Here is an 18,414-nt window from a genome sequence, read left to right as displayed (position 1 = left end):
TCCAAAGACTACAGTTACTACTACCTATTGAGTTTGAACTCCCTGCCCTAGGGGTAGTTGGTTTTCACCTTTTCAGAAACAAGGTGGTGATGTGTTTTAAGTTTTTACTTCTTTGCTCCTTAGTAATCCTAACAAAAACATTACAGTTAAATTTAGAGAATTCCTGTACTTCTGATGAAGGATATGTATCAATGAACATACTTTAGCTTTTTTCTTCTGTTTTTTCTTTGGTCCACCTTTGTCCAAAGGCCAGATTATCCTGTCAGCCTTCACCCATTCATCATACCTTAAAATAAAAAATATAAAGATTTTACAATGATATCCTATTTAAAATGTGTTCACAACAAGAAAACAACCATGAGATATATTGAAGAGTTTGTTTCTACTCAGCAAATGTGACGGAAACTGGTAATATGGTACAGGGCCTGTCCTAGTAAGTACGCTAAGGAAGCAAGCAAGAGAATCTTAGATAAACCGGCATGGAGGGAGCACTGATCAGGCAAACCATGACTGGAATTTTTTTTAAAAAACACACATTTCTTTTACCTAAGTTAATTCTGTTTCGCGCAACTGGAAAACTCTTAACTCCGTGTTTTTACTCTGCTTTTTTCTAAAACCACTGACATAATTTTTACATTTTAGCCCACTTTATTAGTCAAGGGCAAATAAGAAATTGAAAACTTTCTAGAATTAAACAACAGTTCTTAAATTATTTAAGTATATTGGTATTTGTAAAGCTCAAAATTGAATTTTCAAAGTACAAAACCAACCCCAACATAGCAAGCACCTTTGATGGTAGCATGTTAACAGAAACTCACACACATGAAAGCCATGCCCTCTCTTTGTGATACAGCTATTGCAGAGCAAAGCAAAATGAAGACAAAGTTTCTATGTGCAAATATTTACACTGACATGGTACCATGATTACCATGATTTGAAAATAATCTCTTGAATTAAGCCCAATCATCAATTCTGTGAGCATTTTATCAGGTGTTCAAACAACTGTACTCTCTTCACTAACACACATTTACTGAGGATCTAGTAGTATACATGAGATTATTTAAGAGAAAGTTATGCAAAGGGGAAAAAACAGAGATGACAAGGCTTGTCCCTTCAAGCAACTTGTAACTTGTGTGCAAGAAAAATACATAATAAAAATATGGTCTGGTAACTGTTACATAATGTTGCATCTATCTGGATCAGAGGCAAACAAAGAGAGAAGCCTGTTGCTTTTAGATGCTGTCAAGTAAACCAGGACTCAGTAACCCTATAAAGATCATATCTGCACCTTGCCCTATCCTGTACCATCATCCGAAATTCAGACATCCTCAAGACCAGTTGCTGTGTCAGTCCATCTTGTTGAGTCTTCCTCTCTTTACCTGACCTTTCCCAAGCTCTGGGGGCTTAATGATAAGGAATTATGCTGCCAAACTAAAAGTATGCAGTTCAAATCAACCAGCTGCTCTACCGGAAAAATACGTGCAATCTCCTCCTATGTGATTTATTGCCTCTGGAAAGCTGCTGGAGGGTCAGCTATGACTCGGCTCTGACTCAAGGGTTGTTGTTATTAAGTGCCATCGGTAGGCAACTCGAGGGTACTCAACAATAAACAACAACTACCTTTCCTAGCATTATGTCTCTCTCTAAAGACTGGTTCCTCCTGGAAAAGGCTAGAGAACAGCTACTCCCAATTCCAAACTTTGCCTGGAGATAGGAGACCGGAGCACAAGCCTCATGTGCTTTCAGGCCACTTTGGCCTGCAGAACATGCTATCTCACAAACGTACTTTCAACACTAATACAGATAACTGAGTGCAGTCCCAGAGGTTCACCACTAGAGGCCAGGGCTCCCCAACACTAAGTCGATTTAAAAAAATCAGTCTAGATTCTCCCGGATGTGTGATGTTATTGTTTCAATGAGCAAGCCAGAATTATACCAGATTTTAAGGAGAGAGAAGAACAACAGAACATTATAAACTCTGTGAATAATCAGGTAATGAGTGAGTTTATCAAACAAACTGAGCATAACTGAGATTAAAAAGGTGCGAAAGAAATGTTGGAATGGGAAATGTGAGAAAACACCAACAGACATATATTGAGATGAGAACTAAGAGTGAGTGGTTATAGACTGAGTAAAATCTGAAGAAAAAAGAAGGTGAATGTGCTGCAAATACAGTGACTCAAAGTGGCCTTCTCCTAGTAATTCAACAACACAGTTTAAAGATAAACAAATGTAAAGTTTTCTATGTTATTCAGTAAGTCCACAGACTTCTTCAGGTGCAGGAGAGATTTTATTTAGTAAACAGCCATTGTTCTATGCTCTTTACATGTTAATTAACATAAGTATTGCCATTATTTCTCACAACTCCTACTTCTAAAGCAAGAACTTTGTTCTCTCCAATCTAGAGATAGAATACTGAAGCACAGTAAGAGCAGACATGTAGTAAATTGTGAAACCATGGAGTGGTATGGTTCCAAGCAAGTACAGGTCAACCACTGACAATGAAACACAAGACTTTCCAAAGGAGAAAGAAAGCAGACCCTAGCATGAAGCAGTGTGCCTGGGACTCTGTCAGTTAGGCCCTAACAATGCTACAAATACCTCTGACACTTGCTGCTAAAGCCATGGAGCTCTACAGAACAACAACATCAAATGAGGCCACTCTTGACCAAGATGGGCAAGACAAAAATAAGACGTCTCTCTGTCATATCTAAACACAGGAAAGCAAGAACACTGGCCATGCCACAATAACAAGCTACATTCACAGGGGACATCAAGGTCAAATGGCATAACACAATCCACAAAGACAAAAATGTTCTATATTCTACTTTAGTGATTAGTGATAGGCATCTTAAAAACTTAGTGAAGTTCAATCTCCATGACCCTGAATTCTTCTACTAGCCACTGTTGCTGACTGCTCTGAAAACAATCACAACAGAAGGTCTCTAACAGTGGGAGAAAAATGTGGACTAAAACTCAATCATAAGTAAGACAAGACTTAATAGTTATGATAGAGACTAGTGGAATCACCAAGACTATGGTCCTTCAAAACACCTCAATCTCATAGCTGACCCCCCAAGAGACTTCCAAGGCACAAGCTGCACAGAAAGACATTGCCCTTCTTTCTTGAACAGAGTCACTGGTGGACGAGTACTGCCAGAAGCACGGCCTTTGTGTTAACAGCTATAAAGCACTCTATAGACTAAATCACAAAGCTCCCATAGGGTCCTTAAGCCTACAACTGAAATCATTCCCTTACAAGATCCAACAAACAGGGCTTTAAGGTGCTCAGTAACACCAGGGAGAAAAGACACTCATCAGAACAACCAATCAATCACATGAGATTAAAATGGCACCATATGCCCCGGGATAACGTGGAGAAGGCAGCAAGGACAAATGAAACAGGAGACACAGAAGACGTGTGACGGCGGCTGTTCCAGGTGAGGGTGGTAATCACTATCAGTAAAGTGTGTATGAAAATTGTTGAATGGAAACTACTGTGCTTTGTAAACTTTCACTTACATCACAATAAAAAGTTCGAAGTTCTTTTTAAAAAACCCAAGCGTTCTCTTTTCCTGACTATTATGAGAGAGTCCGGCTTCTTTAACAATTACAGCATTATTATTTGAATTAAGATATACCAAAATTGCCAGTCCTCAGATTCTGCATTTCTTTACGGCATCCAATCTAGAGCAGAGCCATGTTACTTAGATACTTGCCAACAAAACATCTAATAGAAACTCAGATCTAATTCCACTCTAACAATTTTTCAGTATTCAGAGAGTTTGCTTCATTAAGATGCATGACACAGCCTTCCATCCTGCTAAGCAAAAAGAATAAAAATCAAATGCTCGAAGTAGGCACTGTTTCGTCCAACACCCTCTCACACTGAGACGCAGGAGAATCCCCGTCTGTGTGTGTTCTTTCTCACTGCAGAGGATGACAAAGTCCAGCTCATGCACTTATAGGTGTGTTCCTGGTGATGTTGGCTGGAAGCAGAGAGAGCTTGCAGAATAGTAGAAATAAAGACTTAGAGAAAATCTAGAATCTAGGTGAACACTACAAATACACCAGTTGCATTCAGTCCTTTACAACTTTACAAGAATCTGTTTTTCCCACTGAAAGGAATCGCAATAATAAAACAACTTTTTACTTACCTGACATTCCAGCCATAGTAATGTACCAAGTATAGAACTTCTCCATCATCAATTTCAGTGCTTTTAATGCTGGCTTCATAAATTTTCTGTGTTTTCCCTCGACCGTATTTTACTTTCACTTTGGTTCCTGTTAGGCAGGGTTCCATGTCTTCCTCGTCTTCCTCACCTTCTGAGTCACATTTGCTTTCCGTTTCTTCCCTGCAGTAAGTCATAACATCAACAGTGCTACTAACAATTTAATGGCAAACAAAAGAAACACTAAAAGAATCCAATATTCACAACTTAAGTATTACCTTAATAGCATGTCAGTGGAGGAGGAGAAGAAGGAGGAGAAGGAGAAGATTGTAATGAACTACTTATCAGGAAATGATTTTTTCTTGTATAAAGGTACAGTGTACCCAAAATCCATAATTCTTATAAGGCAATCGGTGGCCAAAGTTAATGAGAGGGTAGGTAAAATTCTTTGATATCAAAACAATATTCTCTAAAAGTCTTTGGAGTTCATACTCCAGTGCCATCTTATATGTGAAAATGACCTAAAGGCATTTTATAACTTCCTATAAGTAATTTATCTTTAATTTTATTGTGACCTTCTGTTTCATTTAGAATGGTTCTTAGCAAAAAATAAATTTTTGTGTGGGCAAAATAATGAACAGGGCTATCTGTATTAGTAATGTTGTCTTTACACTATTTTAACAGGTTTCTCCACCCTCATCGAAAAAGATCAGATATTCAAGTATTAGATCACGTGCTAAAACAATGGTATAGAATCAGAAGAGCAACACTTTATGTGCTCGCTGATAACTCACTGATAACTTTACTGATCACTCAGCGGCTTTTCTCTACAGTGATAATCAAGGATAAAGAACATTCACACACTAGGTCCAGCAATATGTAAATACTTTTGTAATAAGGTAAATGCATTAATTCTACAGAATTCAGATATATTTATGGCAATATAACATGTATCACTATAGTGTCATTGATTTTAAAAGCTTAAGAGGAGACACTGCGTTATATAATAAATATAGGACATAATTTTGGTAACCAGCATAGAATCTGACATAAAAAAAACTTTAACAACTCATTGGTGGTGGGAATATTTTCTCTCCAAGGAAAACTTCCAATTATAGCTTGATAAATTAATTTTTAAAACTTCAAGAGAAAATACTTAGAATAGAAATTACTTCTGTAGATAAAAGTCTCTTTACTTCTCTGAGCCCAGTTGTGGAATGAAAATACTGTATTTGCTGTGTGTATATTCAACTTTTGAAAATATAGATTTTCATATTTACATCTATTAAACTTTGTTTTCTCTGAACAAATAGACTTTGAAAACAAAACAAATAGACTTTGAAAACAAATAGTTTATGTACATAAATGTAGTATATTGCATGTATATCATACATATCTTAATGCTAGTCTTTAACAATACTCCAAATTAGAATTGTTTTCAGATTATTCACCATTGTTTATATTTATTGTTCGACACCGGTAGTGCCTGATGTAATGGTGTGTTTGAGTTAGATGAGCTACACTTGTGACTTCATTTCTGTTTTGTTTTGGTACGTTTTATCAATAGTACTCTCTATTACATATAATGCTGCAGTGCATAATTTGATGTTATCATGCTCATGCAAGTCTCCAAAGATAAGTGAATATTGGATTCATAAGAAGGCTGATGACAATTAAAACTAAAAAGAGTTAGCAGACTTCCATGAGCAAGGACTTACAGTGAAGTCGTCGGAAAGGAACCCCATTGCAGGTTGAGGACTACCTGTATATAAAATTCTACATCTATACCACTATTATCAATGCCAATTATTTTCTCTTATTCTTGCGGATCCTAATTATATTTCATTGCAGAACTTTCTTTTGTTTAGTAATGAACTACTTCAAATATAACTGTCTAACTCCTATACATCTTTGTACTGAATCATGAAATTTACCTTTCGCACTCACCAATTATTTGATTTCTGCAAGTATTTTCTCAGAAGTTAACTTTCAATGGGTGTCAGCCACTGGCTGGTTGTTTGCAGCAAGCCAGTTTTCCAAAATTTTATTTCAAAACTACTATTTCTAGAAAACTTTGCATCACATAATTTTGAAAAGTAACTCTGGGTAGAAATATTCTATACAACTATGTTACCTGCTACTGCAAATTTACATTTCACTTAGTAAAATATTTTAAAAAATAAGTAAAAAGTTTTGGATAAACTATTTACAGAGTTGGTCAACTGAGTAACATCATCAAATATTACCTTGATCTAGATGGGCTATCTTAATCTGCTTAGTTTTAAGTCACTCTGGATCATATATAACACATCGAGGGGCAGGGGAATACAGTTTTCATTTAACAGCAAACAGGACAGACAGTAAAAAGTTGAAATTTATTGGTGTTATGTGGGGCAAGAATGAATTTTTAAAACTAGAATCAGGGGTGCATGCCACTTATTCTAATACAAAACTTGAAAAAAGAAAAATGTCCTAGATAAAGCTAACACACAGAAACACCTGCTAGTACTGTGCACCCATGTGTTTGTTAGCTTTCCCACATTGTACCTTTTTTAAAATGGATTTTTTGCTGTCGCTGTTTCCTCTTGTCCACTTCCTCCATTTTTCTCCAGCTCCCTTCCCTGCTGTCAACTGCAGGACCTTTCTTTTGACTGGGTGGCGCAGCCTTCTTTGAGGCCACTGTTTAGAGCACAAGTGCTATTAAAATGGTGCGACCAGTATATTCTCCAATTCCGAAAGGCGATACACATCATCTTCACAATGTGTCTCACCTTCATTAGACAAGAGGAATGGAAGTCCCAATAAGAAAATATTCCCTCAAACCTGAATCTCTAAGCAGGAACAAAAGCACTGCTGTACCCAGACAGGTACTTCTCAAGAACAAACGTAAGATCATGTACCTCTCTTGGCTTTTCTCTTCCTCTTCATCTGAGTCTTTGTCAGAGTCCTCCTGCTTTGTGATTTTCTTCTCTTTTTGCTTTGGTGTGCTTTTCCTCCCCAGTAGCAGCTCATTTTCTTTTTTCTCTGTGGTTTCGTCATCATCTACATCCTTATTTTCTGCATCATTATCTTTTAATTTGTCTTCTGTTTTCTCCTCTTCGATTTCTTTTGTAACACAATTTGCATCTCGAACAATTTTCCTCCGTCCCTGGTAGAGGGAATATAAGCTGTAAGATCACTATCACTATAAAAAGGATGAAAGCAGAAAAAAAAATGTTTTCTTTTCTCTTAAACTTGCATGGCAACAGCTAACTTTCAGTCTGTCGTGAGATCTGACTCTCACAACCAATCAACTCACATGCACTTATCTCTCCTTGCCTAAGTACAAGAGTAGCCAATGTGAAGTAACTATGTTCCTTTTGCTAGTTCTTCATGGTCTTATCTAATAGCTTTATTCAGTAAGGTCTTCATGACCTTTTGTAAACTATTACTTCCTTGAGACAGAGGATGGTATGATTTCTAGTACTGACTAACATTAAATTCATAAAGGTAAGGACTAATAAATCCTTGGTCAGGAGACACTAGCTGATTATCCCATCCTGGTTATAATGTATCCCTTGGGACAAGAGCCCTATCAACATAGTGCGTTACACATTGGGGATGCTAACCAAAAGGTCAATAGCTTGAATTCACTAGCTGCTCCATGAAAGAAAGACAGCCAGTCTCCTGCTATAAAGAAATACAATCTTGGAAGCCAAAGGATGGTCCCTATGAGCCACATCAGACTCCATAGAGTAGGTATATTTGTTTTTTTTAATGTTTAAATTACTGAACATCTCATGGACTGCCAAAAGAATAAGCAGATATGTCTTAAAGTGCAGCCAGAGTGCTCTCTGGAGGCAAAGATAACAAAGCTTCGTCTCTCATACTTTAGACATGCTGCTAGAAAAGTCTATTCCTTGGAGAGGGTCATCTTGCTTGGAGACACAGAGGGAGAGCGAAAGAGAGGAAAAACCCTCAAGCAAACCACATGGACTGACAATGTGACTGCATTAACAGGCTTGAGTGTGTCAGAAATGATGAGGAGGGCACAGGACAGGGCAGAGTTCAGATCTATTTTCCATAGGTTCCCTATGGATCTCACTAGGCTCGACAGTTACTAATGACAATTATGAATTTTGGCTATAAAGTACATTAAAATTACAAACCGATCCTTGTCCTTTGGTTACGACATTGTTGTATCTCATTTTAAGTATTTCACAACAACAAAAAATATCTACGTCAAGGAAATAATTAAATTACTACTAAAAAGAATAAAATTAGATCATTTAGAAGTCAATCTATTTATGGATAGCTGACCTTAGATAGAGGTGAAATCCATTAAGTGGGAGGAAACAATCTATTTAAAAAGCAGTCCTGGCAAAACTGGCTAGTTATTTGCAGAAAATTAAAAGACGAGCCATAAATCATATTTTGAACTGAAGACAGACAAGGGCTTAGGTGTAAAAACAGAAGCTACATACTGGGAGGAAATATTTAACAATGACATAGCTAACAAAGCAATCACTCTGAAATATATAGATACCTCAAAAAGAAAAATGCAAATAACCTAATCACAGCACGAAAGGAGATATGAAGAGATACTTCATCTCAATGTCAAAGAAAACATTCAGATGGCTTAAAAACACAGGAAGAAATGCTCAAAATATTTTAACTATTAGAAAGTTACAAATCCAAACAACAATGATACATCATCACATTCTAGGAACAGTAGCAAAGTTCAATTAAGACATCAAACAGCAAATGCTGGCAAAGGTATAGACAGATTGGAATTCTATCACACATCACTGGTGGGACTGTTTAACTGTGTAAATCATGTGTAGAACAGTTTGGTGCTTCCTTAAAAACATGAGAACAATGACTTAAAGCTGAGTAAAGAAAGTTAGCAATAAAAGGACAAATAAGAGGAGTCTACTACTACAAAAAAGCTAAATAAAATTACACAAAACCATCAATATTTATGGTATACAACAACAAGCATAACAATGCATATAGTAATGCATATTAGTATATGCATGAAATATATCCATGCATTTAACAGAGTCAAGGCAAAGCTATGTAAACTTCTTAATCATTACCAAACACCCTGAGGAACTGAGTTGTTTCTGGGGGCTTAGAACCATAATCTAAATGGACCTTACTGTCAATTGTTACAACCTAGTCCACAATGACTTTGTCCGTGTACGGTGCAACTATTAGTCTATTCCTCCAAAACAAGGAGGGAAAAAAAGTCAAGGTGTACTGAAGTAACTAACTAGTCCAAGGGACTAATGGACCAGATCAATGTCAACTTCCACAATCCTGAGACCAGGAAAATGAACTGGTGCCACTACCTCCACTGACCACTCTAAAAGGGATCAGAGCAACAGATCCTAGATATGGTGACAGAAAATGCAGAACAAAACTCAGAAATAGCAACAATTGTGCCTACACACACTGACCTAACAGAGGCTGGCAGAACTCCTGGGATATACATGTAACCCTTATTGTTATTAGGTGCTGCCAAATGAAAGGCACCTATGAACAAAAGATGGAAACCTTGCCTTGTCCTCCATTGTCCTCATCATCTCTACCATGCTCAAGCTCCCCGTTACTGTCACTGTGTCAATCTTCCTCTCTTTTGCTGACCCTCCAGCTTTCCAAGCATGTTCCTTTATTCCAATGAATGGCTCTTCCTGACAATATAAGCAAAATATGTGAGCTGAAGTCTCAGCATACTTTCCTCTAAGGAGACCTGGTTGCACTTCCTTCATGACAGATTTGTTTGTTCTTAGTTTCTGAGACTTGGAACAAAATTCAGCCCCGTGGCTCTCCTTTCAGTAAAATAACAGACAGGCCTTTAAGGTGACCAACAACCAGGAAGGCTCTCACTTTTCAGAATAACCAACTGGATAAAGTTAAAAGCACAGCATCTGCCCAAAAATAAACTTCAGAGGATAGAATAAAGCAGAAAAAACAGATTATTAGAAATAAGAATTACAAAGAGGAGAGAAAACTGTGATGACACTGGGAGTGTTGTAATTCATGTTGTAAAACAAAATATGTATGAATGACTACATGGAAAAGCTTTTGTAAACTCTCAAATCATAATGGAAAAAAGATAACTGGGGCAATGACGGTTGGTGTGTCGAAATAGTGAGACTGGCTCAGAGCAGGGTTCACAGGTGTACATAGGGTCACTATGGGCCACAGGTGACTTGAAGACACATAAGAACAACAACAAAAATTAACTCTTTAAATTTTGAACTGTGTAGCAGCTTTGGGGTCTCTGGTTCTTCTGTCTTTAAAGCTCAAATTAACATTATCATCACATCTATGACTACAGTTTAATGGACTGAGTTGCTTCAATAGTCAAAAAGTGAGAACTAGATGAATGAGTCTCTGGGGAGCTCAGCAGGCCAGCAGGAACCTGTTTTATGTCCAGCAGCTTCTGGCCAGTTTTTTGTTACATGTTTAACTGTCCATGAAACTGATGAGCTATTTCACCATTTACCAATTTTTCTTTAAATCAACCACCATTAACTGGCAGAAAATTCTTCTATTAAAAAAAAAATTCTGAGAGTAAAATGGTACAGTCACTATGGAAGGCTATATGGTGCTGTCTCAAAAAGTTGCAAAGAGAAATACCATTTGACCCAGCAATTCCACTACTGGAAATATACCCTAATGAAACCGTAACTACTACCCAAGCAGATATATGCACACCCATGTTTTTTGCGGCTTTAAGCAAAGAGTAGGAAACAACCTAAGTGCCCACAAACGAATGGACAGAGAAGCTGTGATATATTCACACAATAGAATATTACGCTGCATCGAAAAACAATGGAGCTCATGAAATATTATCAAAAATGGGTGATCCTGCAGGACATTATGCTGAGTGAAATATCTCAGTCACAAAAGGACAAATACTGCACAGTGCCACTGTTGTAAAATGGGACTGATATTGGGGTTGAGGGAAGACTGAAAGAGAGTGGATAAATAATGTATACTGCATTAAAACAGATGAGGGAGACAACTGTTTAAAACTGATATATTAGGTTTTATTGTCATGACAGGAGTCCAGAATGAAGGCTACAGAGTAGAGTGGACTTGAGGGGAAGGATTGTGTAACAATCAAAGAATTTCATCGTTCACTTTTCAAAGAGAAGAGTGAATTAGGGGGGAGGGGTGGGCAGGGAGAAAAGTACAACAGCAAATGAATTGAAATCCAAAGTCTCTATAAACTTTCATTAAAATTACTTAAAAAAGTTAAAAGGGGGAAAAAGAAAAAATCAATATTTCCATATATCTTTTACACTTCAAAGGTAGAAGAGAAAGTACACATTTATTCTTTTTTTAATTTTTTAAAAAATTATTTTAATTATTTTTATAACAAAGCACTAGAATGTAAAGAAAGAAGTTGTGTAGTAGTCAAGACCTTTTTAAATTCATTTTTGCATCTTCAGATCTAAATAGTGCCTGACACATAGTAGGTCTTTGCAGAGTACTTTTTGGTAGATGGTAGAAAACAACTTATCTATCTGCATTTTAAACCTGTATATTATTGATGTCTACCTCTGCATGGTTCAAAATTGGGAAGGGTGTACGCCAGGGATGCATCCTGTCTCCATACCTTTTCAACATGTATGCAGATTATCCAAGAGGCTGGGCTCTATGAGGAGAATTGTGGCATCAGGATTGGTGGAAGATCTATTAACAATCTGCGTTATGCAGATGACACAACCCTGCTTGCTGAAACTGAGGAGGACCTCATGCACTTTTGTCAAGGACTGCAGCCTTCAGTATGGACTGAGGCTCAATGTCAAGAAGACAAAGATTCTCACCACTGGACCAATTGGCAGCGTCAGGATGGATGGTGGAGAGATTGAGATTGTTCACAGCTTCAATTTGCTCGGCTCCACAGTCAACACTCTTGGCACCAGCAGTCAGGAAATCAAAAAGCATATCCCGATGGGAGAGTCTGCTGTTAGGGACCTCTCTAAAGTACTCAGGAGCAAAGGTGTCTCTCTGGAGACTAAGGTGCACCTGATACAGGCCATGGTCTTTGCAATCGCTTGTTATGCATCAGAGAGTTGAACAATGACTAGGGAGGACAGAAGGAGAGTGGATGCTTTTGAGCTGTGGTGCTGGAGAAGAGTACTGAATGTACCATGGACTGCCAGGAAAACAAACAGATTCATCTTGGAGAGGATTAAACCAAGCTACTCCTTGGAGGCAAGGATTCTGGGGCTTCGTCTGACATACTTTGGACATAATATGTCTTCTGACATATTTATGTTGCAAGGAGGGACGGGTCCTTGGAGAGGGACATCATGCTTGGGCGGGTAGAGGGACAGCGCAGGAGGGGAAGACCCTCTATGAGATAGATTGATTCGGTGACTGGGGTAATTGGGATGGATGTGTCAGAGGCAGTGCGGTTGGCGCAGGATAGAGCAGGGTTTAGGGCTGTTGTACATAGGGTCTCTATGAGTCACAAATGACTCGACGGCACATAACAACAACACCTACAAATTTCATTTTTAGACATATTATTCTAAATACTTCCTTTCTCACTAAACAAGTTTAGTGTGGATTTGTTTTCTCATCACAACATAAAGATCTACATCATCTTATATAACCAGCCTGCAGAATACATAAAGATGTGGCATGAATTTACCTTCGGCAAAAATTATTAATTCCTTACTAATACAAATAGTACAGTAATAAATATATCTGTGAAAATGTTCTCCTCTTTAATCTGGATTAGCCAAAATTCTATGTGATGAGTATATGACGGTTCACTGTTGTACTTTTACGTGTATATCCAAAACATTTAAAACTATTAAAAAATTCTGAAAGTAAACCAGACAAAATTAGTATTGACTCCTTACCCTGGGAGATTTTAATTCTATTTCATCTCTTTCACTTTCACTGTTTGAATCAATATTTTCTTCAGGTTCACTCTTCACTTCTACTAAAGGCATTTCTTGATCTTCTTTTAGCACCTCTTCCATTGATTCTTCAAAGTCTTTTTTTTCTTCTTTTACTTTTGGTTCATGGTGGTGAATGGTTCTGAACTGAATATTTGCAGAACGGCAATACTCCTCAAAACCATAGAGATACCTAGGCAAACAATATTTGATATTAAGAAATCTTACTCTTTCAAGTTAATTTGGTTACTAACACACATTATTTTAAAAAATTACAAATCAAGCCATTCACTTCCTTTTCTTGGTGTTTTACATAGCATTATTAACAACAAACATAAATACTGATCATAAAATAAAATGCCTTCCTGAGAAATCTGAGCCTGTGATAAAACTGCAAATATATAGCTGTCGTTCATTTCATATGAAGAGAGCTTTATAGCATGTACAATAATTTCAGACTGTAAATACTGATTCACATCCCTGATTCTGAAAAGGAAATCCTGATGTCAGAAATAGGATAAAGTAAGCACAACAAGATAAAGGTAAACAACCCAATTGAAAAATGGGCACAGGATATGAATAGACACTTTACCAAAGAAGACATTCAGATGATGAACAAACACATAACGAAATGTTCAAAATCCCTAGCTCTAAGAGAGATGCAAATAAAAACTACTATATTATCTCACCCCAGTAAAAATAGCAAAATTTAACAGAACAACAAACAACAACTGCTGGCAAGGTTACAGAGAAATTGGAACCCTTATTCACTGTTGGTGGGACTGTAAAATTGTACAATCACTATGGAAGGTAGTATGGCACTTTCTCAAAAAGTTGAAAATAGAAATATCATTTGACTCAGCAATTCCACTACTGAGGATATACCCTAAAGAAACCGGAACTGCCATTCAAGCAGATATATGCACATCCATGTTTATTGTGGCTTTGTTCACAATAGCAAAGAATTGGAAACAACCTAAGTGCCCATCAACAAACAAATGGATTGAGAAGCTCTGGTATACTCACATAATAGAATACTATGCTGCATTGAAAATTAAGGAACTTATGAAATATTATTCAAAATGGGTGACCTTGGAGCTCATTATGCTGAGTGAAATATCTCAGTCACAAAAGGACAAATATTGCTTAGTGCCACTGTTATAAAACGGGACTGATATCAAAGTTGGAGGTAAACTAAGGGGAGATAATGTATACTGCATTGAAACAGATGAGGGAAAGAATTGTTTAGGAGGAATGTATGATTAGGTATTATTGTCATGACAGAAGTCCAGAATGAAAGCTGCATAGGAAAGTGGACTTGGGGGTGGGGATTGTATAACAATGGAAGATTTTTTTTTTTTTATTTTCAAAGAGAAACGTGAACTGGGGGGAGGGGTGGGCAGGGAGAAAAGTGCAACAATGAATGAATGGAAATCCAAAGTGTCTGTAAACTTTCATTAAATGATTTTTTAAAAAGGGAACTTCGGCAGGAGAGATGGTAAAATGTATAATGATGAATGAATGAAAATCTAACTTTTCTATAAACTTTCATGAAAATCACAATTAAAATAAAAAATTACTTAAAAAAAAAAAGAAATGAGGGGAGCTCTGGTGTCCTAGTGGCAAGGAGCTGCAACTACAATCCCAGAGGCTCACGGTTCGAATCCACCAGATGCTCTGCCGGGGAAGGAGGGACAATCTCCTCCTGTACCAGTCAGATCTGATTTGACAGTACACTCACACAAAAATAATTTAAAAAAAAAAAAAAAGAAATGGGATAAAATAGACTTGATGCACTGAAGGAATTTCAAACTATGACAATTTATTTACAATTGGTGTTACTAGGTACTGAGTTGATTGTGACCTACGGAAACCCAAGAGGTGCAGAGCAGAACTGCATGTGCCACTGGGTTTTCAAGGCTGAGACTCCTCAGAAGCCCATCACCATGCATCTGATCCAAGGCTCTTTGGGTAAGTTTAAACCAGCAACGTTTTTAGTTGAGTACATCACTGTATGCACTACCCAAGGACTCCTAAACTTCAAGCATCTGTCAACTTAAAACACTTCATATACTGTATCTAACTTCAATCTTCCATAATTTATTCATTTCAATTTAATTAAAAAGTAGTAAAAAACATTTCCTATAAATATGTATTCTTTGACAAATAAACTATACTACTTACTTTCTATAAGCAGTTTTTACATTGTAGGAAGCAGCTGAATTCAAAATAGGAATGCCAAGGTCCATATAAATTTGCTTCCATACAGCACCACTATCAATCTGGAAAATTAATTTTTATTTATTAACTTTTGCAAAGGGAAATAATCTGTACACTAAAATTCTATGCCTACTAAAAAAATGTGCTTATTATTACCCAGAATATATATATAACAATGAAACATCAGATAATTTAACTTGTCACTTCATAAAAGATTTCAAGGAGTGGCATTATACTCACATTGTCACATCCGCCCTGATGATAAACCAGCCTGAAGAGTTTGAAGAGATTGAGATCTTTATAACCCAAAACAGGTGGTTTGTTGATTGGAGTACCTTTTTAATACCAGAGTAGAAACAAAACATTTATTTAAATAAAAACATACTAACTTGAAAAGATAGTTACCAACTTCAAATTCCTTAAATTTCATTAATTGTTGTTGTTATGTGCCATTGAGTCAACTGCGACCCATAGTGACCCTAAGTACAGCAGCTCTGAATCCTGCCCTGTCCTTAGCCAGTCTAATTCTGACACATCTACCCCTATTGCTCCCGTCACTGTTTCAATCCATCTCATCTGGGTTCTTCCTCTCTTGTGCTGTCTTTCTCCACCCTTCCAAGGAAGATGTCCTTCTCCAAGGACCAGTATCTCCTGACCACATGCCCAAAGTATGTAAAACTTAGCTTCAAAATCCTAGTCTCCAAAGAGAAACTTGGTTTTACCCTCTCCAAGACAGACCTATTTGTTTTCTTGGCAATCCATATGTTCAAGACTCTTCTCCAGCACCAAAATTCAAAGGCATCAATTCTTCTTCTGTCATTCTTAGATATTGTCCAGCTCACTGATGCAGAGCAAGTAATTGTGAAGACGATGGCCTGGATTAGAAGCACCTTCGTCTCTAGTCTGACATCATTGCTTTTCAGCACTCTGGAGGGGCCCCTGACAACAGGTTTTCCCAATGCAATTCATCTTTTGATTTCTTGACTGCTGAGGTTATAAGTATTGACAAGCAAGCTGTTAACTGTTTAAGAACCTCAATCTCTTCTCCATCCATCACGGTACCACCAGATGGCCCAGTGGTGAGAATCTTTGTCTTCTTGATGTTAAGCTTCAATCCATATTGAAGACTACAGGCCTTGACCTTCTGCAACAAGTGCTTCAGTTCTTCAGTTTCAGCAAGGCTGTGTCATGTGCATACGTAGGTTGATGAGTCTACCTCCAATCCTGATACCACATTCCTCCTCATAAAGCTCTGTTTCCCGAATGATCTGTTCTGCATATAGATTGAAAACCTATGGGGCAGGACATATCCCTGACACACTCCCTTCCTGATTTTGAACCATACAGTGTTTCCATGATCTGTTCTGAGGACTGCTTAATGGTCCAAGTATGGGTTTCACATAAGCACAGTCAAGTGTTCTAGATTCCCATTTTCCTCAAGGTTAGCCACAATTTGTTGTGATCCAAGCAATGAAATGCCTTTGCATACTATTAATTTACAATTTTTTTTAGCCTTCATAGTAAGTCAAAAGATGAGCAGTTCCTATCACCCCAGTGACACCTCCTATTAACAATCCCTAGCAACGTGCTTCCATTAAAAAAAAGTCAGTCACTGAAAATCCAACAGAGCAGTTCTTCCCAGACCCACAAAGGGCTCCCTCAATCCAAACTGAGTTGACAGGAACTGGTTTTTCAGTCTTGACTTCGAATTTTATGAGAACGTCTATCCTATCATCCACACTGAGTTTTTCCTCACACTCTATTTAAATGGTTGAGACTTGAGATCAACAAGTTTACTTTCCACAAATGTGTCATTAGTAATTAAGAGATATACACATTAAGACTGGCCACATTTCAGTTTTTAAATGTTGCGGTGTACCCTCGAGTTGGAATCAACACACAGCTGACCCGCTGGCAGGTTTTTAGGAGCAGGTAATCGCATGGGAGGAGATTGCCCATCCTTCTCCTACAAAGCAGGTAGTGGCCTCAAACCACATGCCTTCAGGACTGCAGCGCAGCTTCTTGCCATTAGGCTACCAGAGCTCCCTATGTCCCAGAGAAACTAAACTTTAATCATATTCACACTACTATTTGAAGACCCATAACAATTTTCTTTTCTCCTCCTCATCCTCATAATTCTTTTTTAAATTGTTTAACAATCTGGGTTGTTGTTTTTAAATTTTCTACTAGTTTATTTACAAAATTCGAATACATTTTTTTGTGTGGTTTGTTTTTGTTTTTTTTTTAATTGGGAAAAACATATTGGGGGTACAAGGAGGTAAGGGTTGGAGGCAGAAGGGTGAGGATGGGCCAGGATGCAGTTGCAAAGCTGCACAGTTTGGTGGGGGGAGAAGGTGAAGGAAATGATGAGGGTCCAGTGGGGACCAGATGCTACAGAGGAATGACAAGCATTTTCCAATAGTAATTAAACCAACTGTCTTATTGATTTGGGAATTGGATGCCGACTCTCTGGCTTCTTCATGCTGAACAGGAGCCTAGGCTCCTGTAAAGGCGGGAAAGGAGGACGCTTTATCACCTTACTGGTGGTCTTGGCTTACAGCTGCTTGCCTTCTTGCTCTGTTAGAAGATATTTTCCTGTCATTTGCTCCCCTCTGGACTGCAAAGTGTTTTCCCAAGAGGGTCCAGTGGGGATGGCTGGTTGAACCCAGAGGCTCCATCCTCCTTTGCTTCCTTAACTGTCAGTTGTATTTCCTTTTTGTTACTGGCACTGGGTTCAGGGTCAATTCTGGAGTAAAACTCAGAGTTAAGGTTACCTATAGGAAAGGGAGCAAACCCAGAGAGAACAAACTTGTGCTTGTGAGTTACAAACAGAAGGGCTTTGAGGGTGTTGCTTTCAGGTTTACTGGGGGGAGGGTGGCAGAAGGTGGCCTAGGTAACATTCTCTGGATACCCTAGGCATTCTTTTTTTTTTTCTTCTCCTTCCCCACCCAGGGGTCAGATGGCACAATCTGGGGACTGAGGAGCTCACCCTGAGGATCGCGACGGCTTGCCCCAAGCCGGGGGCCGAGGGCAGCCCGCCCCGGGCAGAGGGCCGCAACGGCTTGCCCCGAGCCGGGGGCCGAGGGCAGTCCGCCCTGGGCAGAGGGCCGCGA

General features: G+C 38.1%; 1 protein-coding gene across 1 annotated transcript in view; it reads right to left on the bottom strand.

Annotated features, from left to right (window-relative positions):
- The window catches only part of ARID4A (AT rich interactive domain 4A (RBP1-like)), a 77,476-nt gene that overhangs the window by 15,599 nt on the left and 43,463 nt on the right, over positions 1 to 18,414 (bottom strand). Inside the window, exons 12-17 of the mRNA XM_006891814.1 lie at positions 15,542 to 15,636; positions 15,266 to 15,363; positions 13,043 to 13,274; positions 7,073 to 7,320; positions 4,158 to 4,355; positions 202 to 286 (exon numbers count right to left, since the gene is read on the bottom strand). Of these exons, the coding sequence (XP_006891876.1) occupies positions 202 to 286; positions 4,158 to 4,355; positions 7,073 to 7,320; positions 13,043 to 13,274; positions 15,266 to 15,363; positions 15,542 to 15,636 (956 nt within the window). The remainder of the gene's footprint in view (positions 1 to 201; positions 287 to 4,157; positions 4,356 to 7,072; positions 7,321 to 13,042; positions 13,275 to 15,265; positions 15,364 to 15,541; positions 15,637 to 18,414) is intronic.

Source organism: Elephantulus edwardii, unplaced genomic scaffold (genome assembly GCF_000299155.1).
Source record: "Elephantulus edwardii isolate Elephantulus edwardi_28Jun2011 unplaced genomic scaffold, EleEdw1.0 scaffold00104, whole genome shotgun sequence".
NCBI classification, from domain to species: Eukaryota; Metazoa; Chordata; class Mammalia; order Macroscelidea; family Macroscelididae; genus Elephantulus; species Elephantulus edwardii.
Note: the sequence above shows the minus strand (reverse complement) of the source record. Positions and strands in the feature narration are given on the sequence as shown.